The sequence below is a fragment of the Brienomyrus brachyistius genome, chromosome 22, assembly GCF_023856365.1.
Source record: "Brienomyrus brachyistius isolate T26 chromosome 22, BBRACH_0.4, whole genome shotgun sequence".
NCBI classification, from domain to species: domain Eukaryota; kingdom Metazoa; phylum Chordata; class Actinopteri; order Osteoglossiformes; family Mormyridae; genus Brienomyrus; species Brienomyrus brachyistius.
The window spans coordinates 13,097,790-13,122,983 of record NC_064554.1 but is presented as its reverse complement, the minus strand read 5'-3'; the positions used below and the strand labels follow the sequence as shown (position 1 = coordinate 13,122,983).

At 45.7% G+C, this 25,194-nt stretch overlaps 1 protein-coding gene across 1 annotated transcript in view; it reads right to left on the bottom strand.

Moving 5' to 3' along the window:
- Positions 1-25,194, bottom strand: part of grin2aa (glutamate receptor, ionotropic, N-methyl D-aspartate 2A, a) — an 84,450-nt gene that overhangs the window by 5,900 nt on the left and 53,356 nt on the right. Inside the window, exons 5-12 of the mRNA XM_048991257.1 lie at positions 12,107-12,309; positions 8,765-8,936; positions 7,754-7,907; positions 7,283-7,408; positions 6,212-6,441; positions 4,365-4,525; positions 2,081-2,268; positions 1-239 (exon numbers count right to left, since the gene is read on the bottom strand). Coding sequence (XP_048847214.1) covers positions 1-239; positions 2,081-2,268; positions 4,365-4,525; positions 6,212-6,441; positions 7,283-7,408; positions 7,754-7,907; positions 8,765-8,936; positions 12,107-12,309 — 1,473 coding nt within the window. The remainder of the gene's footprint in view (positions 240-2,080; positions 2,269-4,364; positions 4,526-6,211; positions 6,442-7,282; positions 7,409-7,753; positions 7,908-8,764; positions 8,937-12,106; positions 12,310-25,194) is intronic.

Here is a 25,194-nt window from a genome sequence, read left to right as displayed (position 1 = left end):
CCGGCTGATGGAAAAGAGTAGCCCTGGCTTGCCTGAGCAAACCCCCGTGAAGCAGTAGCGGAGTTTCCAGTAGAACAAGTGCTCCCAGATAAAAGTGATGAGGCTGAGGCCCATGGCAGTAGCCAACATGTAGAAGACCCCCGCCATGTTGTCCACATCCAGCTGGCTGCTCATCACCTCGTTCTTCTCATTGTGGCAGATCCCTGTCAGCCATTGTGCCTCCAACTCCTCCATCTCACCTGCGTAGGACGTGACACGTGTAAAAATATGCCACGTCGCCACACAGAAGCTCAGTGGATATTTCTCGCTTCAGCTTGAAGTGGTTTATCCCTTTATACAGCAGACATTTTTACTGACAGAATTCAGGTCAAACGCCCCACTGAAGGCACAACAAACAGACCTCCCAGGACTCCAAGCTAGAACTTCTCAGTTTCTTAACCTTCGCACTTCCACAGCTGAATTTGAGAATTTGTGTCTGATTGGCCCCAACATATCTCAAAAAACAAAGCCGCCTTAAAACCTAAACCGAATGACTTTTCTTGGACCATCTTCATGATGTAGGCTAGGGGTGGGCGATACAACCTGAAATTATCATCACACAGTTTTTCCCTTTTTGAAAACGGTATTATATCACGATATTATTTATAGTAAGGCTAGTAGGTTTCAAGGAGTAGTATGTCCTGTCCCTTTATGTACATTTTTAAAAATCATAATATATGAACTGGATTGTCAGCATTTTTCAGCTTGCTGGTGTGAGATTTTCAATTCGACACAAGTCTGCACACATGCCCACACATTTACATGTATGCATCAGTTTTATTACCTTGGAAATAGTCTCTAGGGTTTACAAACTGCCCCAACACTTTTGACGTTGCTGATTTTAGGTTTATAATGGAACAATATAGATTTGCTGTAAGATTTCTTGTGTGAGCATGAGTCTGGAAGCACATCACACCAGATGCGTGAGAGTTGGCAACCCTGAAAACGTATGTTTTTTAATAGTTCCTCCTGAGTTAATTCGTATAAAAAAATAACATTGCCTTATACAGTTGTTAAAACACGTAACCTTTGACTAACATAAAATCACAGATAAACCACATCCAGCATTTTAAAAAAGACGATTGAAAACCTTTAAGCTTTACGAATCCATTCGCTCAAATAAATGGCTCTAATACGCCGAAGTACATCTTGCTTGGAGGTTAAAGGAGTTTGACGTTCACTGGCGTGGGAAGCAGGCGGCTCTAGTGTTAACTGGCTAGTTGTGTCTTTAATCAAGCACAGAAAATCTGTTTATTTTGAATTCGTTCATTTCTCTGTCAGAGTGTGCTTGATAGAAAATTCACACAATGCAGATAAACCGGTTACATATACTATATAAGGACAAGTATTCAGATTACCACTGAAGGTTTGAAGACTATGACACCAGTGTGCCGCCCTCCCCTAATGCCGACATTATCATGCCACACTCTCCCACAACAGAGAGGGTCCATCAATCATCATTGGATCATGACACTGCTCTCATGGAACAACAAGCGGTCAACCTACTTCACATAACAAGTAGAACTTAGTCCATCTGTGAATATGTAGCACCAAAAACATGCTTTATGTAGCATCTGTAGACTATAGAAAATCAAACATACGGGATTCCAAATATGATCTCTCTCCATTAGATACCTGCCACACTGTATTTTTGCCTTAAGGGCACTCTTTGGTAAAAAAAGAATCTAAGATTTTAAAAAAGAAATGGAATCACATTCATATACGCAAAGTGCATTTCTCACGATTCAACAGGTTATTTAAGTGCTTAAAAAGTTTCCTTTTAATATTCACACCTAAGCGCTATGAAGAAAGTTCCAGCTCCCTGTCTGCATTCACCACCACGAGCCTCCCTCTCCATGCCATCAGCAGAATTCAGTCCCATGCATCCTATCTGGTGCTTTTATGCAAAGAAACCCCTGAAAGCACTAACTGCACAACTCTAGTTGTTTAGGTGACTAAAAGCTCTCGTGAAATCTTGAAGGAAAACACGACCTGAGCAGCCAGCCCACCTCAGCCCTCACCCAATCAATCAGGATCGTACCATCTCCAATGATGCCCAAGATGGCCAGGTCCACCTGCCGTTTCCAGTAGGAGCCCTTCTGCAGGGCGATGCCGTAGCCCGTGGTGGCGAAGATGTAGCCGCTGCCGATGGTGACCAGCTTGCAGCCCTCGTCCCTGCCGGCCATGTAGTTTAGCACCGCGGCGTCGTAGATGAAGGCATCCAGCTTACTGGGGGGAGGCAGCACAGGGAGAGAAAGTGATGTACAAAATCGGTCCCAGAGCCCCGGAGAATGAACGCGACGGTCAGAATGGTTTGATGTCTGTCGCTTCGGCTTTGCAGCTGGCTCAGTGTGCTGAAATGGGGACGGTCCCTTTAAAACCAAACTCGTCTCCTAACAGCCCTGGAACCATTATTCAGTCAAGTCACGGACTGTTGTTAATACGTCTCTTCTCAGCGCTGATGTCATGTAGATATTTATTTAATTTTTTTTTACATTCAGCAGTGAATAACACATTCAGGAAAGTATCTTCACATAAACTTTAACGTCCTTGTGTAACAGAGTGGTCAACGGGTCAAAGTCTTAGCTTTTTTTTTTATCTTCTAGAACGCTTTGAAAGAATGTGCAGAATGGCTAGACCCGGAGCTTTCACGCTTTTAAACATCTACCTTGCTGACCCTAAAATGAAGGCAAACAAAGTTGGGCTTCTCGCACGGCGTCCGGCAGGCTCCCCGATCAAAGATGCGCAAGTGAAACGGCCCTGGTGATTGGTGAGGCCTTGGCCTTTTGTGACAGAGCGAAAATATTCGCATTATTGTTAAGAGAGTGACAATTTAAAGGCTCGCTCAGACTATTATGCAAATGGCGGAGTTCGATAGAAGGCGGCATTAAAGACGGGCACGTTCTCAAGGTTATGGGCTTCCGGGCACAAGACGTGCATTTCTCTTCTCTCTCCTTAGAAAATCCTTTCTGCCATTAAATGACGGCATGAAAGTGGGTGGAAAGCGAAAGAGTACATCCCATACATGGCTGCTTGCTGTGAAGGAACTGTCCAAGAATTTTGCTCTCCATTATATAACTGAGATTTTTCTACCTTTTCTAAACAAACCGATACGTAGGATGTTTTCGCTGCAGTCGTTGGCACGGTTTTCTGCCTGCCGGTAGACCGGGACGTGATAGTGATGCCCGATCCGTAAACCGAAATCTCCATTTTCATGACATTGTCATGCATAGGAGGTGCTATTCCATCAAATCCACTAAGATCAACTTTGGGTAGAGCTGCAGGAGGACGTGCAGGAGTCTGTTTGATATTTTCGGTAATTACACGTGGATGCTGAATGGGCCTGTCACCTGACTTTGCCCCAGTGTTGACGTTCGTCCCACTTTGCCCGCGCGGTATTCCGTGCGAACTCGGACACCGGAGTTACCGAAGGACTCTGCATCCCACAGCCCCGGCTCGTGTGGAGGATCCTCAAAGCATCGGTCAAACTGAAAGCCAGCGGCCCCTGCGTGTTCCAATGGAGCCCTGACATTCGCCGCCAATGGGTCAAATGTCAGGCTCGGGGTGACACTGCCCAGCGGGGGAAGCCACTGTGTGGACCACTGACCCACTGCCGCCTGGCCCCGAGCAGCACGGAGAACCCATGGCAACAGGGCTGGGGTACTAGCTACAGGTCAGGGTCACGTGTTTGCTGCACACAGATACACCCCCTCTCCCTCCCCGATGCAGTCACACAGGACTCCTGTTTATAGCTGTAACCCTTCAAATCTAATTTCATTGAGATCGAACATGAATGACCAAGCGGATTTGTAAGGCTGTAACTGTACATGTGTAAGAGCTTATTCCTTTTTAAAAGCTGACAATGAAATTAATGTCATGTCTGGAGTGCCTGTCTCTCACTAAAAGTCCTAGGGCGGGTCCCTTTGAGAAAGCCTGCAGATCCTGGAAGGACATAAAAAGATCCAGAACCACTCATTTTAGGGGTCATTTTCAGTGTAAGATTACAGTAAATGATAATAGACATCTGAATAAACAATAAGACATAAACCAAAGATTGTGGCTTTTTATGGGAAAAAATCACAGCACACAAAAGCAGGTGGCAGTCAGGTGTTTGGGGTCCCCAGGAACAAAGCCCTGGTTTGGGAATACGAGGCTAAACACACTAATACCAACAGCAAATGGGAACAAAGTGGAAGTTATGCAAATCAGGGTTAAGTAACCTGATTGGCAGTTTTTCTTTGAATATCCTGCAGATCGTCTTGCTCTCCCCAAAGGCTGTACTCCCCCTGATGAACGAGGAACCCTGAGAATGATGGGATACCCACCCTGTCTTGAGGCTGACCAGCGCGTCCTGGACTCCAGTTTGGTGGTATTTCACCATATACTGATGCATGTCCGGGTAGTTCTTCCGGATGTTTCTTTCGGTGCTTCCGTTGGGGACCGTCCCAAAGCGGAACGGTGGGGAGTATGAATACGGGCTCTGGAACTATGGAAGAGACCCAGAGCCATTAGCTAAATTAGCATGGCCACATTCCTCCATTAGTCATACCCCATTTTCAGTCTTGTTGCTAAGGCCGCCACACCCAACATTCCCAGCTCCAAGACTAACTGAAAAAAGGAAGTTGCAGGTCCTACTTCTCTTGTCTTAAAAGCCTTAGTCGGTGCCCACAGCAACAAGGCATCACAATGGACGTTCACATGTTCCCCACCGGTGACAGCAGGGCACTGTGACTTGATTGGAATCGTCAGCCCTGCCACAACACATTAGGTCCCTTTGTAAACACCCTACACTGTCAATGTTATTTACCTACAGCAACGTTTGGTGCTACCTTCAGTGAGTAACCTGCTCAGGCTGATACACACGCAGGGTATATTGTCATAACCTTAGCTCAGGCTGTATTTATAGAGGCAGCTCTCAAATGATGTAAGTAATCTGCTCTACAAACCCTTACCTAAGTCAGATTTTACACGAGTCAGGTTTACCTTCCCACTCCATTCAAAACACTTAATAGCAAAAGCACATAAGCCAAAAATACACTAGCAACATTCATCAAAGTATGCCTATTATATAAATGAAAACATAAAGTGTACATTTACTTACAGGCATAGGCTTCCTCTTTGCATTAGTGCTTCCATAAACTCCACGTATCTCAGATATATCTTGCGCAAATCCAGATTTACTAAGCCGGTTTTACATAACTCGAGAGCAGCCAGTAATATGTGTTGATTCTGTTTTTGTTTCCTTTGGTTTATATGGTGCTTTTTATTGTTCATATGGTAGGATCGGCATAGGTGGATAGTTCAGGTCCAGAGAGTAAAAATCCGGACCAAGATTTTGTTTCAACCAGCCAGTTGAGTACTCTGTGATTATGACTTTTTATACTCAACTGGCTGGTCATACATGGACCACGTCTTCTGGATACCTCAATGCAGGAGCCCCTGACTGTGCCCTGTTCATTATACAAATTATTCACAATTCCCTGAACCCCATGGCCTGTCCTCTCACTTCAGTCTTCCTTCTTAGCTCAGGCTAAGGAAGCAGAGCCTGCTCAATGTAACTGCCTGAACAAATGTTTAAGCGACTCGAGTTTTTGTCTTTAAGACAATTAAAGCATACTAACAGATTATGGCTTGTGCCAACACATATAATTTACATCCGAATCATTTTAGGAAATCAGAAAGAGCGGCACATTAAAAGCATTTATCCGAACGGTCATCAGAGTTTATCGTAGCCGATTGTGAAGTAGGAGTAGCCAGTTTGGAATTGTTCTTCTGCCTTTTAGGACTGATCTGTGAACCAAACAACCACTCCCCTTCCTGTTGTTTTCCACTTGAATACTCTGTGAAGCATTTGATTTACTCCATCAATCTCAAGCTTTTTTGCTGCCCCCTTAATGACGCTGCTCAGAATTTCAGAGACCAAAGTAGGTGCATCATTTCAGTGCCGACTTGCTATGCAAGATCTGTTTCTGGCAAGCAGCTAAGGTGCCGATAGGTTCAGTGGGCAGAAGGTGTGTCCCAAGACTGTACAAGACCAAGACTGACATTCTTGGCACAAGTTGTGCTCCCTTGTCTTAACCGGCTCAACTTTTATGAAGTTTAATTGGTATTCTGTGGATCAGAACTACTGGCTGGAAGTCAAACTATGTCTTGAACTTTAGCAGTGACTGACCTTTTTGTCACTGAGGCCAGTGACCTGGTCAACGAATTCTTCCTGGATCATGAAGGCTGCCAGGTTGGCAGTGTAGCTGGCGAGGAAGATGACGGCGAAGAAGGCCCAGACGGACACGATGAATTTGCTGGTGGTTCCTTTGGGGTTCTGCACGGGCACGGAGTTGTTGAAGACGAGGCCCCAGAGGAGCCAAACTGCCTTGCCCATGGTGAAGGAGGGGCCATGTGGATCTATGGATGGGGCAGGGGAGTGGTCCGGTGAGGAGGGTGCTCATGCAAACCTGCATCAAATCCGTCATGCTAATTCATAAAAAAATGCTTCATCCTCTGGTGAAATGCAACCTGCTGAAATAAGGATTTACAAAGTTTCCTGCTGTGATTACAGTATCTGGCCAGAATAATGGCTGCCCTAAGCACTCCCGCTATTGATGTTCTCCATCTATTCAGTTCACCGCAAGCGGCTTCCGACATGTGGAAACGCCAGCGTAGCTTGGCAACCGGGCTGTGGCAATGAATCACAGCGGTGCGCCATTAGGTAAATTATCGAATGTGTAAATACGAAACCTTTTCATCTTCACCATAGCGACGGTATGTGTAAGTACGGACATCTCTGCTGTGAAAACTAATTTGTCCATGTCAACGTGGCTTGCTAAAAATTTCCTGCTGATTCAGAACGTTTTATGGCTATTTAATATCCTGACTTTTCCAAACACCTCTTTAGTGCTTAAATTTCCACCCCTCCCTCCATCCCAAAGCTACTTCACCCCATAAAAGGGCATTCCTTTCTCAGGCTTTTGCCATACATTCCATATAAACCTGTCCTGAGCCAAATACAGCCCCACAGGGCCTGGAGATGGCCTGAGGACGTTCAGGAGGGCACCAGAACCCGATGCTAGCAATCTGTTCATTCCCAGACCAAGCTGTTCCACCAATTATAGGTGAGAAACATCTGCAATCCCTTAGATAGGCCTGTTAGCTTCCAGTGTTTGTGATTTAAGGGGTTATTCTCTCAGGTTGTCAGCTGGGCACGGGACAGAGGTGGTTAAAAATAGGAGGCCGGACCACAGTCTACCTTTGCCCTGAGCGAGGTTCCTGTTGAAGCCCAGGGGACTGATGTACTCGAACATGAAGACGGCCATGGCGGTCACCAGCAGCAGCATCACGAACATCATCACCCACACAGAGGCACTGAAGGGCTCTGAAGCGGAAAGGGGCGGAGAGGGGATGCCATGAGTGACTCCTGATCCAGAAAGGGATTGTGGGAATGCCGCTGGGATTAAAACGCCGAGGCTGGTACAGGACCACCAGCGGGATTTCCTAGCTAGACCTCGCTAATCATCGCCCTTGGTTAATTAAAGTGTGAGCTCCGGAATACAGCCATTTCTAACTAAGGCTGCGCTGCTCTGTTCACTGTCATACACTTTTCTTTTAATGAGAATCTGCCCCAATCTAAAGAGACACGGAGTACCGATGTTATTTCAGCTGATAAAAGCGATGGCTGCACGGGGAGGTGGGGGGGGGGGGGGTCATGCTCTCCGCTCACCCAGGAAGGCAGACGGGGAGACAGTGCCATTACTCCGGGACACCATGACGCTGATCCCCGTCTCCACAAAGGGCACGGAAAAGTCGATGACCTCCGATCGCTCCTCGTTGATCGTCAGCGAGCCCACGGCCATGACGGCCTTCTTGTTCACCACCTGGACATCGAGGTGGGAGGTTGCCATGAAAGGACAGGGAAAGGCACAGTGAGATCATACCCCCATGCAGGCCCTAAATGTGTAAAATCATGAGCAGCTTGGGATAGAACTCCAGCTAAATCCCGGCGCCCATTTTTACAGCAGATAAACCCAGCTGACAGAAATTATCTTGCTACTAGCGGCTGTGCTACTGCAGCAATTTAAATGCCTCGCTCCAAGGTACAACTGTAGATCCCCAAAGGGGATTTAAATCCTCAATCTTGAGGTTACAAGTCCTTGTCTACCTGCTAGTCCAAATTCATGCAGGCCGATCCTCCAATTTAATGAATGATTCCAAAATATACATAAACCAGAAACCGGCGCAGGATTAATAAAGTTCAATGACATGGCAAAAAAACCGAACCAATCCAAAGACACCTAAGACGGCCAGAAGGATGTGGGGTTTTAGACTAATTGTAGACTAATTAGCTGTAAGGTCAGTATGATTATAAGATTTAAGGGCATCGTTTCTTTAAAACTCCATTCTAGTGTAGAATTTTTTTAATTCATTCTGCGTGAATTCTACACTGCGTGAGCATTAGGTAACAGAGCCAAGGTGACCTTGACTGCACCAATCGCCCTGATAAAGATAAGAGGAAGCAGGTAGGGTACTGGAGGTTTTTGGGAATCTGAGGTGTGCTTCAGCTCTGCCACCTTCGTGAGTTTCCTTAGATTTTAGTGCTTCGGTTTCGCAGTTTCCCTTAACGCAAAGTTAAAGCTAAATTTAGAAGCGGCGTTTGACTTTCTTGACCTGGTTTCGGGAAAGGACACGCGAAAGAGCGGAAGGCTGTGCTCGTCTGACCCGGACAGGCGCTCACCTCTCCCACCATGCCGTTCCACACGTTATTGATCTTTTTGCCGTGTTTGCCATTGGTCACCAGGTAGAGGTCGTAGGTGAACTTCACGTGCTTGGCGATCTTCTTCAGGATGTCGATGCAGAAGCCCTTGCAGCATTTCTTTACATTTGTTCCTCCCTCCGCTGTGTTATTGCTGCCAAAAACAGATTTTTAAGACCTTTATATGCAAAGCAAATATGTAATCAATAACATGCTAATTCGCAATTACAGTATCGTATTGCAGTGCATTGGAATCACTTTTATAACCCGTGGGGGCGGCCTGAGGTTTGGGGAGGGGGACGGTGCAATGGGCCACAAAGCTGCAGTACACATGGGGGGGGGGGCACTCCTTGGGGGGGCACCTCAGAAGCATTTTGAATGTGGGGGGGACATACTGGCATAAAAGTAATATTTTATGTTAAAAGGTGGGGACGCCCATGATATATATATATATAGTATGAGTGGAGTTTCCCCTGAGAGCCGCTTCCCGGTGCCTCATGGGGGCTGATTTCCCCCTTCCCCCGAAGAGAGGAGTGCCATTCGTGGAGATGTTTCATCAGTGTGGTTATCTTTGTGTTTTGAATTACTCTGCTCCCCCTCCGCAGGCAGCGGCTGAATGTGGGCTCATGAAACCATCACTTCATGGTGGGTGCCTCAGCCTGTCTCCCAGCATGCACTGCTTCACTAATCCCATAATTAAATTTGTCCCACTGTGCAACACGGGCTGATCTTGCAAGAATGCAGCAGGGCCAGAACGCTGAATGCACCCCCCCGCCGCCCCCCCCCCAAGAAAGATGGAGGGGGGACAGCTCTGTGAGGGTGGCTATCTATCATTCTGCAAAGGTAGACGGAAAACAAAATGGCCAACTGAAGAAAACAGGTCTTTTTTTTACCCTCCTGGTCGATAAGCTTTCAGGCACGAAAATGCCCCCAATTTTAAACTACGCCACATGTGACTGCGTGGATCGGCTCAAAATCACTAAATTTAGCACCATTAGAACATTTTAACCACGGCCAAATTACCTTGTTAAAGAGCCAGCTGCGAAAAGTCTTGCCCTGCTTTGTGACTGGAGCTTTCGGAGATTTATTCCAAATATAACAGAAGGGGTCTAGAACTTTTGTCCCGGAGCAATTCCCGCGCATATAGAAATAGTTCCCTGATACACGGTTTGAGTCTCAGAAGTGAAACACTGCACTGTCCTAACACAGCAACACTAACTCTGAATGCAGTTTAGGGATTAAGATCTTAATAATTAATAAAATTATTAATAAAAGCAGAAAATCCAGTAGGTCCCAGGGAAGGAGACCCAAGAGGCAGTTCCAAACAATGGAGGGTGGATTTCATTGGATTTTTGTCCATGACATCATCATCCGAAACGCCACACTCCAGAAGCTCTGGGTCATTATTTATTTTTTTATGAAGCATGTTTTACTCGTCCTGGGTGTCTGACCTCACTGCCGACACAAAGCAGCACTTTCAAGCGCCTCACTCAAACTCCCCACCGAATTGATCCTTCTCCCTTCACATCGCATATTTCCGAACCATTACACGGATTCCCCTGACATCTGGGGGGGGGGGGGGGTTGTACTCCATCTGCCCTCCCCCCCCCCTTCTCGCACTCCCTTTGGCGGGGCTGGCCTCTGTGGATCAAAATGCATCTGTGGCTTTCGTCCAACTGCACTCATTGGCCTAAATACCAAATCAATCGAAGACACATCTATAACAACCAGTTAGCTCTATGTGCCGTGCTGGCCAGAGAGACAAATGGGAATCTAGAAGAAGGCAAGCCATTAGAAGAGCATCACCGTGTCAATCACACGGGGGACAGAGATGCGCAGTGAGAGATACGAAGCACCATTAAACAGCGAGGTTATTTTAACAGGGTGAGTGGCTGGAACATGGAGGGCACTGAGACCTGGGAGTTCCTCTTAACTAACTGATGCTCCGCCCACCACCGGGCCCCGAGCTCAGCCTTGTCCCCACGTTTTATTGTGCCTTGTTATACCATAAAACAAGATTTAACCTCCGTTTCGGTGCTGCTGCTAGCCCCGCACCCGAAGTGAATAAAATGAATAGATTCATGGTGGGGAAATCCATTGAGGCTGTTGGTGAAAGTCTTCCGGAGGGTTCAGCCAATCAGCTGGAGCGGCAAGTAAGCGGCATCACAAAGGCGATCTCGCCTCCCGCGTCGATAAGCAGCCGTCGGCTCCGCTATTCAGAAGCCAGCCGCACGCAACCCGTTTTGTTTCTGAGCGTAAAAATTACAGCCTGGTGACTCTGACACGGATTGATTATTTTCTTTCTTATGGCTGCGTCGGGCTGTGCATCATTCCCCGAAGCAGCTGGTTCAGCTCGGGGTGGCTGGCTGAGGGGTGGAGGGAAGGGGAGGCGTGAGACATAGATGCCTCTCTCTGGTTTTCTGAAACATTCCCGTCCTGGAAGAAGCAGGATGGGCAAAACGAATCGATCGGCAGGCTGGCATTCATCCGACAGGCAGCTAATTCGAGGTGACCACCTGCCTGTAAGAGTTCACCCTCATCCTATGGGTTTGGGTCGAATATGAGGAGGTCCTCAGTCCAAATGACCTCTGGACCAACCCATTTCCACGGCCGTCGATCTCTAATTGGTCTCCAAGACAACTCTGGAATCTAAGACGCAATGGCAACCGCATCCGGAGAGTCGTGCTGTCAAACGCCCCAAGCTGTGATCCTGAGCTGCGACCAAGCCGTCAGCTGTGTGCAGAAGGTACCTGAGAAGCTTAGACTGCAGTTTCATATCACATCTAAAGAGGCTGTCAAGGTTCTCAGCCTGGAGAAAATTCGCTCTCAGTGGGACTCACATACCACATCCCCTTAATTACATAAGGAGAGATCCCAGAATATATGAACATTTGGGAAAGAGTTTGGGTCTCGAAGGCACCTCTCACCGTCTTTGTGCACGAGTGGGTCACATCCCAAACATCCCTTTCCAGGCATCCCTAAATCCTGCATGTACGCGTCCGTGAGGCTTAGAGCGGCAAATAGCCCCCGGAGTAGCTAACCTGGGATTTGATCATTCACTTCCCCCCCCCCCCCGCTTTCCTTGCCTGTGTGGGAACAAGTGGTGCAGAAAAAGCCAGTGGCTTCGCCTACCACACTGAGTAACAGGATTGCTGAGTTCAGCACAGATATGGAGAGAAGGACACCAGCGGGAATGAACAGCGTGTCCTGAGAAACCACCTATGAGAAGTCGATTAAGGGTCCCTTGTCTTAATTGTCTGGCCTGAGTCAGATGCTCCTGTCTTGGCATTAGCATGGTGAGCAGTTTGGGGGCTGGGGGCTCACTTTTTGATGTATTTGCGACACGGAACCGAGTTCCGCATGCAGGTCCCCGTCAGGCGCTCCACGTTCTCCACGATGACGAACGGCGCCTCTTCCAGGGTCACGATGCTCAGGTGGTTGTCGTCCGTCTCCGCGTCCCCGAAGGAGTTGAAGCGTGGCCAGACCGGGTACTTCAGAGTTACGCTGTTGTTCTCCCATTTCCCCATCTGAAATACCCAGGAGGACCAGAGAGAGACCCGGGGGGGGGGGGGGGGGTGGAGACAGAGCCAGATAATCATCACATGGGAGACGATAATATAGGTCATAAGCCTCAAGTTTCACCGTAATTTCAGGAATATTGATACAAGCTTATGGTGCAGCAACACACACAAACGCAAAGCAGTGTAATTGCTAATTACATTTTAATGGTCAATTAAATGCCTCACTTACAATTTAAAAAATCTTATTACATGTTGACGTTGCTGCTGAAACCACTCCTGGGTCACATGATTTGGGCTGCTGTAAATAAAGCTACCCAGCATGCACTGTTTCTGTGGATAAGGTACGGAAAAGCCTGTTCAGCCCGGAGAAACGGGGAGGAAAATTCCACGCCAAGATCTCGGTACAAAAAAGGCCGGCGGTGCCTCCGTGTTCTGGGTCGCCGTGCCAGCAAGCGGCGATGTCATCCAGCTCACTCGAGTGAGATTTACACCGATGATGGCTGTCCCATCTCTGTGCCGACGGAAAAGCAGGCCACTCTCCTGCTAACCAGCTCTCCTCGCGCACGACGCGTTTGCGTCGTGATGGGTGAGTGAGTTTTCAGGAGCAGAAATCGCCACGCTGCACATCTGCAGGACAGAATGTCCACACCCTGGAATTAAGGGGCGATTTCATCTCAGGCTTGCAGGACAGCAGTTAAAGATTGCTGGGGCATAGGAAAAAGACGTGGGATCTCCAAAATGTGTCGTGCCAGATTTTAAAACCAAATAGCTTTGACGCATAAGGAGCTGACTGCCATGATGTTCGAGGTATAGCCCAGCCTTGTCTCATGCTGCGTGGGAGAAGCTTCAGGATGCGCAGTGACCCCAACTGAGATAATATACATGGATGGATAGATGGAGAAATAGATGGATAGATGCAGCTGTATAAAAAGTCGTGAGTGAAAATGGACGCTCCTAAGTGTCTCACTATGTCACAGCAGACCTCAGTGGTGGCTGGGGAGGCCCGCCAGAACCTCAGACGCACGAGGATGGTCCAAAACCACCGGTCGTACCAGGCACCAGATGCATCCTCGCCGCTTATATAACATCCTGTTTTAGGAGATGCTGAGTGCGGCGCTGCACAGCTCCGCAGAGGGTGGTGAGGATCTGAGACGCGCCTGACAGCGGGCCAGGACACACGCACCGCAAGCGGCCTCGGAGAGCGTCATAAAGGACTCCGGTCACCCTGCACAAATCCTATGCTCCCCCCCCCAAGCACTCAGACCACGGGATGCAGGCTGGGTTTTTATCCAGATGCAACACAGTAAAATCCCCTTATAACGGACTTCAAGGGACCTGGCAGAACAGTCTGTTATATCCAGAGTTGCTGTATGCCCAGAACACAACTACAGGACAACATTTACTCATGCCACACCCCAGCAGACACACTTGTGGTATAGATTATTATATTGTACATGCAGTAATCCAACTTTACCTGACCAGATGCGTGACTATTAATAATCCCGACTACGTATCTGTGCTAGATATCACTGCCTTGTAGGCAGAGCCTGCCTGTCCGTTATAGCAGAACAAAACTACAGCTAAAAGCGGCCCTGGGGACCAAATTGTTTGTCGGTTTTAAGTGAAATTCTGCTATATCCAATGCTTTTTCTGCATGTTCTTAAAGGCGCACGGCTGGGAGCAACGGACGATATTCCATTACAAGCAAATGCACTGTAACGGGATTTTACTGTAATAAGGCTCCTAATTACGCACCAAATGCACTGTCACATTAATGCCCCCCATTCTACCTGCAGTTCATCCCTCGTACATGGGGACACTGTTTGTCTATGGTGCTGTTACTTTCTTATTCGTTATTGTTGCCTGTTGTACCTGTTTTGTAATCATGTACTTATTGTCTGGCTCTATGGTCTACAGCATGCAGACAAGTCAGAATGTCATTGTGTTATTTACGCTTGACAATAAGATACTTCAAAGACTTTTAACTTTTAGCGTACATTAATAAAACTAAATACTAACTTCTTGAGATAAACAAATATTTGGCAGGTGGTGTTTCTGGGCACTCATGATCTGTAGGTTGCTTGTTCTAGCCCCAGGGCCCTTTTCATCAAATTAGTTAATAAAACAGTGGGAGCAATTCTGGGGCAGGGGTTAGCGCTGTTGCCTCACACCTCCCGGACCTCGGTTCAAGTCTCCGCCATGACTCCGTGTGTGTGGAGTTTGCATGTTCTCCTTGTGTCATTGTGGGGTTTCCTCCAGGTACTCCAGTTTCCCCCTGCAGTCCAGAAACATGCTGAGATCAATTAGAGTTGCCCATAATGCCACACTCACACATGCATGTGTGACTGTGCCCTGCGGTGGGTGGTTCTCTATCTTGTGCCTGTAGCCTCTGGGATAGGCTGCAGACCACCCCCCCCCCCCCCCCCCCAGACCCTGAATGGGATAAGCGGTTACATCCATGGATGGATGGATACAATTTTGAGGTGTTTAGTGTCAACATGCTGGCAGAGATTCAATGCGCTCATAAATAAACAGGCGATAGGAGGGCTGACAGTCACAGCCATAGCGCACACTGAACTGTCAGCATCAAATGGCTTCAGGTAGAAAATGGCTCTCTCTAATCCTACACATTCATATTCAGCTGCAGTTTTTAAAATGTCAATTTATAACAAAGGAATCCATATTAACAGAATATGAATGCATTATAATTTAATTTGTAGCTTAATTGCATCACTGTATATGTTATTTACATTTGAATTCTGTATCTGATATTTCCAGACTATAGTAATTATGTTGGACTGGCCAGGTTAGTGCCTGACTAAAAGCTTTTGGTGGAAATATGGCTCCATTAGGACCAGGAGGAGATGCTGGTAGTTTTTGGTCAGGATTTCTAGGACAAGCAGAGGGTCCTGAATCACTGCCATGTGTCGCTGAGTGACTAGGAGAGTGTGGCGGGTGACGGTCTTGTTCACCTCTCTCCTATTGGTGGGTGATTTGGGCTTTTGGGTAGAGAGGTGGGCTGTGGCGATGCTGTCTGATCCACCAGTCCTGTAAGTCTATAGGTGGAGCTAATGGGCTGCTCGTTTGGCAACCCTGAGTTAAGACAGTGTGCTGCCGAATAACACAGTAAGAGGAAGCAGGTGATGTCACAAAAGCCCACTGGACTGTACCACTCACCAGAGGGGGGGAAATTACTACCTGCACCATAAATTCTGAACAAGGCAGGATTCAAAACTTTCCTCCTCGTTCTCATTTCCTGTGGTGGATATATTTAAGCTGACTTCACACAAAAAGAGTTCTGACTCCCTGGCAGCCCTGTCGGAAAACTTACATATACTCCTAGCTTGTCTGCGCAAAATCCTCATGAAACCTTTAGATGAAGAGTTTCACTGGTGCAGCATCACCTCAAGAACAACCCAATACGCCTGGAAAAGTCCCGCCTCCTGAAAAACTACATTTTAAGCATAAAAAGCAACCAGATGCTAATTCTTTAGCTTAGCTGGGCTGCAGATTCTTCACAGCAGCAACGATAGGGGTGAAAATACAGACAGAGAATCTCCTTAATATAAATTGATTATTTAGGCAGTTGGAGGGTGGTGTGGTGACGAAGTGGTTAGCAGTCAACCTGCCAGTGTTATGGGTTAGATTCCAATTATCTGTACAGTTAATAGTGTCATATAGAAAATCAAACGTCTAGAAATGGCACGTGTTACTCAATTACTGTCCTTGAATTTAATGACTGCATAAAACATGTCATTTCAAATTGCAAATTTCCTTTGGTTAAGAGTCACAATGTAAATAATGAAAACCTTTCTACTGGTATATAATACATGGCATGCATAATGATTTCATTTTAAAATGTGATAACGTCAATTCCCATTTTAATTAATGCTTTGAAAATCGCGATTCACTTGACGTATTTAATAAATTCGCCGGTGATGGTAAGTCGATTGGTGCTCGCTTACAACGCCAGTACGTTGTAACCACATGTTCAATGTGCTCTACCCAGGAGTCAACGATATTTTAGGTTCATTGACATTCTGCTAAAACATCTGTGTATAAATAATTTTGCATGATTCCTTGTTCTGCGTCGTAAAGAGATCTGTTCCAGAGTTTATTCTCAATCGGTAGACACGGTTCCTGTTTTTCACCACAAATTTAATCGCAATGTAGGGCTACAGATTGGTCTGCGGATCAAATGTAGTAAGCGGCAATGAATTGGTGCTTTTATAATGCGATTTATCACAGTTTCGCCTTCATTTGGGTGTATAAAACTTTCATCCTTCAAAAGAATTGCATCGCGCCACTGCTTCAGAAACGAAGAAATGCCAAGGGCATCCACTGAAAGTATGACTGTCAGGCACACAAGCATTTCCCCAGCGCAGTGTGGGAGTCTCAAGTGTCCTTCAAGTTCAAATGTCCATAAAATCAGCTTGAATTGAAATATCTGAAACGTCGTGCCTGAACCTTTTCAGAGGAATGCGAAAGGCTGCTCCATTTAAAATGGATCTTACTCTTTATTTCACACTAACTGATGGAATTGAAGACCCCCTGGTGCAAAGTGCGTGCGTTACATAAATATGTAAAATATATATTTAAAAACCGAAATCCCTTGTATTGTTATATTTAAACGCAGTGCCACCTTTGTCTGCAGAACGCCGCAGGTTAGAACTCATCTTAAAACCCTTTTCTCTGAAATGCACTTCTTTAAAACACCCTGCCGTTATGCCGGGCCCGCTTTGGTTGGCGTCCTGGTGCTTAAGCGCACTCCTACGGATCTTCAGGGAGCTTGTTTTGTCCAGAGACTGAAGATGCGATGGCCGAATGTGTGGCGGCGAGGTGCAGCGAAGCGCCCCAGGACTACAAAGCTGCGATCGCGCCACTGTCTTGAATTGCAATGACCTAATTAGATAGACGCAATTAAAAGGAAGCCTCGCTAACCAGCGATGCAGAGAATCCGCATTAAGGCGCTTAATTTCGCCAGTTTTATTGCTGATGCTAACAGAAGTAAAGTTGACCCATTTCCCCCCCTTGCTTAGTGCCTGCGCTCCAATTAATATTACTTGGAGTTAAAGGACGAAGCAGATGCGGAGCGTCTTAAGTCCCTCTGTTATGCCGCATCGTCACTTCCATAGTCCCTGCATTTTCTCTTTTTGCCTTTTCCCACCGTGATGTCGCACTGATCTTGAAAGGTGCGTCTAACAGCCGCCTGGGATGCTGGAGTTGAGCCGCTGTCTTTAATCACCGAGCGCGTTTAGACGCGCAGCCTGCTTCCTTTTGGTGTGACAAAAGGACGGCAGCTTCTCTTCTTACCGAGCACCTGAGTGCCGCCAAGCCTTTACTCAGAACCTCATTTAGGAAAACGTGTGAAAATACATCCTTTCTCGCTTCCCCAATACGATCACTCCACGAACAGCGGCTGAACCGGGGAGCTGAGGGTGTGAGACACTTTACGCTTTTGTTCCAGCTGTTCGGGGGGGACAGATGGCGAAGGCGCAGCAACACACATACCAACCCCATAGTGGATCCCAAAACGCATTAAACGTTACGCGTCTCGGAGCTGCAGATAAATACAATCGATTATTCTGCACTGAATTAATAATCTTTCTTCAGGCTCGTATTGCTAATGTAGTACTTTGATTTGCCTTCTGATTCTTAAATTAAGGCAGCCGTATACCTCACACGCCTGCTCTTTGAACCGCTGGAAAATAATCAAAATATTGATTTTAAAATAGTGATCGCGTTTTGTTGCACTGTATTAACTACAGTGAAAGATTTAAACGCCTCATTTTTAATTGCCTCGGAAGAGTGAATCTCACTTACGTTTTAATATTTTATTAAATCAGTTTAGGTTAAGCTTTTGCTCAAGGGCAAAGTGACCACCCGTGTCCACGTCTCCAGCGTTTGTATGCTGGCCTTTGGTTAGAGCTCAGTGCGTCTCCACAAGCAAGTGAATTATCATTTTATTAGTTTGCTTTTTATTGTTTTTCCCTCCCCTCTTTAAACAGCTCGCGCCAGGTGTCCCCATGCGTTTTGTCAGCGGCAGTTATGCGAATCGTTCATCAGCCTCCCGCGCGAGATGCGTGCGAGCTGAAGGGGGGGGGGGGGCTGTCTTGCGCTGAACGGCGGCTTGCAGAAAGCCATTAAGGCTGAATTCTACGTGTGGCAGTCTCCAGTAGGGGTTATTAATGGCGTCTGCTGTAGAATGGAGGAGCAGCCCATACGGACCGGCTGCTGAGTTCGCCGCCCGGGGCTGTTGATGCTCTCTTCTCGTCGTCGCCTCTCCCGCTCTCCTCCCCATCCTTACTTGATAGAGGTGTGCATGCTCCCAGCTCTGGTATAATAAAATTCATTTATTGTATCCAAGGTTGCCTACTCTCACGTATCTGGCGTGACACTCCCGCTTTCAGACTCTCACGCAAGAAATCTTACGGCAACTCTATATTATTCCATTATAAACCTAAAATTAGCTGCACAAAAAGTGTTGGGGTAGTTTGCATACCCTAAAGGCTATTTATAAGGCAATAAAACTGTTACATACATGTAAATGCGTGTGCAGACCTGTCTCTAATTGAAATGTTGGCAACCCTGTGTATCAACCCGCCTTAGGCAACGAAGCATCCAATCATGTAAATTCTGTTCACTCTGGACAGGATGTCAGTTGCATTTTGATGTTTTTATCCGTGCATGTTTCCTGTATGAATGAATGAATGAATGCCTTTTATTGTCACTATATACACATGTACAATGAGATTAAAAGCCGCTCCTGCAGTGCAAACGTGTATGTAGAACATTACCTGTACGAGGCACGTAAGCTATCATGTCGCATATTGCTGCAGAAAGATACTGAAGGCAAACTTGGCTCTTCAGAAGTATGTTTGGACTGAAATAAAAATCTAATCACGAAAAACAATAATGTACGCAAATAATTTAATAGCAGGTAATACAAATTACCGGTATACTGCTGACTTTGAAAGCATTATTCCAACAGATATATTTTACCAATATATTTTGGTTGATTAATTTTATATACAGGTCATAAACTGCCAGCCTTGCTCTGTTCCTATAGTGCAGATAAGGCTTTTTTATTAACCTGTTGACTATCTGAGAAGTCACTCCCAGCTCGGGACGCACTGTGATGACATCATTATGCAGCAGAAGTCATGTGACACACAGGTCCTCCACATTACTCCTAAGGAATTGTTTGACCTTGGTCAATGGTTGATTTCCAAAATTATGTCTTTCTAAAGTTTATTTGCACATTTAATATTTGTGTGCTGTGTTTCAACCTAAGGCTCAGAAGGCTGTATATCTGTCTGTATGGCCGCATATAACTCCAGCAATTAGACATGGTGTCACATTCAGTCCCATCCATCTATGTGGGGGGGGGCACTGTCAGATTGTACGCCTCTATTAATTGTCCCCCCGAACCAATTCAACAGCTGTCCCTCATAAATTGGGGACCCTCTCTTTAATTAATGGGTGGCTATTGCCGGCTTGGGCACCCCCACCCCCGAAAGTGACCTCGCTTTTATTGATGATGCCTCAGGCTCCACAGTGGCATTTAAGCCTCCCCTCTATCAACCCCCCCACGTCTGTAAATAAATAACACCGTTTCCGGTGGTTTCCTTGGTCTGCTGAGCTGCTTCTTGGCGACCTGACGTACTTGAAATGCCCCCCCCCCCCCCATCTCTACCCCCCCAAGTAAAGGTATCACGGCCGCTGGGTTTATCATGCAGCACATTAATGATCTGAGTGAATGCAGCATAGAAAAGGGGATTCTGGGAGCCAAGCGTGTACCACTCTCACTTTAAAGGCGGACTGCACCGTTTGTTGTCCCATACAGCAGATATATCAATGACTAAGGTCAGTGCCCGGGAATGGAGGGGGGTATTTTTGCAGACTTTAATTAAGCCTATGAAATTCACCCTGATGGGTAAGAGTATTCCTGCACCAGCTAGTCCCCCCCACCCCCCAACATGACATGATACATCCTTTCACGATGAGTGCCTGTTTAACTGCAAAGTCTTTATTATCTGTCAGGCGGCCCAGCAAAACGTCAGGAGGGAAATACTGGTGTCATCGGCAATGGCGCCCGTTTCCGGATCGCGGCGGTTTAAGAGCCCGGGATTCGGGACACCTGTGTCTCGTTCCTGTCCCATCAGCCCCACTGGGGTTGTCGGGATGACAGCAGTAGCTGTGTGTGCGGCGTATCGGAGGAACCAAATGATCTCACTCTTTCCGGAAGGATCCCGGGTAACGACGCTATTTTCATAATTATAAGTCATGTTTTTGATTCATTACCTCTGAGATGAAAGAACGCAGATTCGCGTTCATGTGGATTATCGTGTGGATAAAACAGGGATTTTCTGGGGAAGAGGGCTGGGGCCGTGGGGGTTTATGTCAGGATATTGGCTCTGTAACAGAGCCTCCTTTTAGAAGCCCTTGATGTCAACTTCTTCCTTATCGATTTACCTCTCCAGGAAAATTTTGTTTATTGGAACCAAGAGAAGGGTTTATATTCAAATCAGTTTTTTTTTCTTTTAACTTTCTGGTGATTTTTGCTGCATTTGGAGGTACAGTCGCTATGAAAGAGAGAAGCGCAGGGTAGAGACTCCGGTGGCAGTTATCCGGAGGCAAAAGCGTTCCCCTCATATATGTCAGCATCAGTGTATTAAGAGTGTAATGCTTTTCTCAGCTACCCTGAATGCTCTCAAAGACCATAAGCAAAAGCAATTTGGCCCTCACTCCACACTTCATCTGCTCAGAGTTTTGTGTAGAGACGGAGATTAGGTGTTTTTTTTTTCTTTAACATTAAAGCCAATCTCTACCTTGCAGTATAAATTCTTCCTTTTTACACAGTGGTTCTGCTTAGCCATCCTACTGCACACTGTATTATTAATTAGGAGCTAATTTACAGTGGTTTGTATATGAAAGTACAGTAGCAGACTGGTTAGAATAGTCATTGTGATACTGGGGGGTCACAGCAAAGGGTCAGCGGACATGGGGAGCTGGGGGTTAAGGGCCTTGCGCAAGGGTTCGCAGACATCTGACTGTTCTGCCGAGGTCGGGCTTGAACCGGCGACCTTCCACTCACTGAATGACGCAGTAGAGAGGATATTTACTTTTGAGTAAAGTCGGACCTTTTTAGGTATTAGTGGGCTTTGTGCAATCTTTTCATGCGTCATGCAGGCGACTGACGTCGTGGCAGCAGTCTCCGGGATCAGAGAAACGACAAGGCCGGGAAACGTACTGAGACGTCACCGCTCCGTCTGCGTGCTTTGGGACGCACGGAAGGACAGGAGGTCAGTTTATTTTATCGCCTTCCCGAAAATGTTTGAGAGTTGAAAGTGTTTGTAAAAAAAGATCTCCTCCTTCTATTCATACCATGAATTGTACAGTAGAGTGTAATTTTCAGCCATAAGGAGGATATTCACTGTTAGGTGATGCAGGTGTGCATGTTGATTCTGTGAAGGTCAGATATGCTTGGCTTCCATCTGGGGAATGAATGACAGATGTGTGTGCAGTACATTTGGAAAGTCACATGTAGCAGCGCTTTGCCACCTGCTAACTATGCTTGCTGTAGTTCCGTCAGCATATCAGAGTCTTAGCTCCGGGCCTCCTTTGTGGCTTAGTAGACCAACACTTTCATAAGTCATTAACAAGAACTTGTAATTTCAATGCTCAAATTCTCAACCAATAGCGACAGGTCTTACTGGGCTGTCGCTTTCATCTTTGTTGCTGATTGGTCCACATATGTCACATGCGTGGCACAGCCGTATACTGTTTAATGAAACTCCTCTTTATGGGGCCAGCCCATTGGCTGCGGGTTCTAAAGCAGAGCACCTCCTATGCTAAGGGTATGTTCCTGCAGGGGAAACAGGCCGGTACTGAGGAAGCTTGCCCACAAAGGACACCAAATAATATGCTTGTTACTGTGTGAGGGGGTTTAACAGCCTGGAGACTACTGATAAACTAAAAAATAGAGAGCATCAGCTGGCAAGACGTCCTGTTAATGGGAGCGATGTCATTATTTCTGACTGAAAATGACTTTGAATTTCAGCGCTGCTCCTAATGAAAACTACAGATGCTTCCTTATGCTGTGACTCTGGTTCCACATTCTCAGAACCCTTTATGCAGGATGTACTTCTTTTGTACATGTGCTGTGCCTTCACATCTGATGGTTTCTCTCTCCCAGTGTGCGTTAAATTATAATACTGAGCTGCCTGCACTGTTCGGAGATGGCGGCGCATAGTCTGATTATTTTTGCTGATGTCTGAACATATGTTTGATATGATTACGTTCCAGGGATGTTAGACTGACGAATTTACAGCATGATAGCGATCCAAGGTCCATTTCTGTCACCTGCGTGGGTAAGTCCCTCACAGACACGGGGAACCGGAATCTGATAGGTGTCATCTGCCAAACAGAAGACTGGGTTTTCGATGCCTGTCTGCCTGAACTCAGGTCCTTACAAAACACCTTAAACATTCAAATTAATATTACCATGATGTCAAATTCACATAACGTGCATGATACCTATTCAATTCTACTCTTTATGCTGACGTACAACGAACAGCATAAGGCTCACAGAAAGCCTTGGGGTGCTTGCTTAATTCTGTAAAAATGTTGCAGATTTATTGGTTTCCTAACGAAAGTCCATTGACAAACAATGTTTAACAAATCTGCACATATGCACAGACGTTTTCTTTTCATTAACTGTGATCATTTTTTGACTGACTCATTCATTTCTGTTCTTCCCATTTTGCTATTATTTCCAATTGCAGTCATGGACTCCCAAGGGACACTAAACACAAATGTCTGGTGTTTTATGTTATTGCAAAGGTATTGCTAATTAAAAAACACTCAATGAAACTTCTTGTCAATTAAATTTTTAACTCAGAACAGCTTTTTTAGAAGTATAATTTGGGTGTCAATGTAGTACTACTTGAAATGTTTTACTTAAGACTAAATTTCTAACATGATTATAAAATATATATAAAATATTGCAAATGTATTGGTCTTGATGATCACGTTATTCTTTATTTCACTGTATTATATATATATACATATTTATGTATGTGTGTATATACTGTGTGTGTATATATATATATATATATATATATATATATATATATATATATATACATACATACATACAGTAAAACCTCGGATTGCGAGTAACTTGGTTTGCGAGTGTTTTGCAAGACGAGCAAATTTTTTAATACATTTTAACTTGATAAAGTAGCAAGGTCTTGTAATACTAGTATTATGTATATGCTTTGTCTGCCTCGCATCACGTAATCACAACTGAGCCAAAGGTTCTTCTCTCGCTCTCGCTGCGGGATTGTGGGTAATCATCTCCCATGCTCAATCTCAGTCAGCATGCCTCACTTGTATAGTCAAAATTTAGTAGAAAAGCACCATTCGATTAAGGCCGTAGCAGTGCGAGCGATGAATCTGTTTAATGATAATGCAATGTCCACATTTCTGCGAAATCGAAAAGGAGGCAAAAGCGATTGGATAGGTCATTGGATAGGTTCCTTGTTAAAGTCGCACAAAAAGAAAAAGATTCCAGTGAGCCAACAGATAGCAGTGACTCCGTTAGATATAGTGACGGTCGTCCTACAAAATAACTCTCCTCCTTTCCTCTCTCTCATTTCCCTCACACCATCCACAGTTCTTTTCAAAGATAAAGTGCACGTTAATTTGTTTAATGTATTTTTACTTCATTTCTTGCATTAATCATTTTTATATGAATATTTTTGGGTTGTGGAACGAATCATCTGAGTTTCCATTATTTCTAATGGGAAAATTCGCTTTGATATACGAGTGCTTTGGAGTACAAGCACGTTTCTGGAACGAATTATGCTCGCAATGCGAGGTTTTACTCTGTGTGTGTGTGTGTATAGTTACATTATATATATATATATATATATATATATATAAAATCATTTTTGTTAGAAGACATTTCCAATATTTTTACTGAATTAAGCAAGCATCCCTAGACTTCCTGTGAGCGGTATATGTTTATCATTTTTGTATGACGTTGTAATTAAACCTTTACGAACCCATCCGCTTTTCATTTCTTAAGCACTTAACACTTCAGAATGTCTGTAACTGTCATGTTCAGTAATCAGTCTTTTTAAGGTAACTTACTCAACGATGCTTCATCTTATAAACAATTAACACGCAGCCACACGGCTCAGCAGCAAACCCTTCTTAAGCCATTTGACTTGAAGGTTCTCTGTCTTACAGATGCTGAACACTTTTATACTCTGTCACAGTAAGTAATTAACCCTCAACGAGCCGATGTGCTAAACATCACTTCATAACTCTCATAACAGCTGCCTAATGACTCGTGGTTCATCATCATCATCACAGCCACTCTTTTGTCCTCTCCTCGTTTATCCCATTATCGTTTTCCAGAGCTTGGTAGACGCATGTCGCACATAACCCATCATTCTCTACATTGTCATGGCGGCTTTCCGATGAGATGCTCTGGCCGGCTCTCGGGGATGGAGGCCACGCACGAGGTCCAATATGATGGGCTTTCCATCAATACATACCGCTGCCTAACGTCCAGTAGTCGCCGGGGGACCGGTCGACTGTCCGTACCTTCAGTGGCTCTTTCGCCATCCCACCCCCAGAGGGAGCAGGGCACCACAAACAGGCTGCCGTCGGCACATCAAGTGCGTCTATGACCCCCCCCATCACTGTGGTTGATTTCTCACTCTTTTTTTTTTATGAGCAACTGGCTGCCGATTTCCAGGGGAAAAAAACGAGAATAAAACCGAACAAAAAAAGAGGGAAGAGGGCCTGGGGTACTCTGGCAATGCATTGGCATGCAGTCAGCATTTAATGCACCAGCTGAGCGTTATTAATATCGCC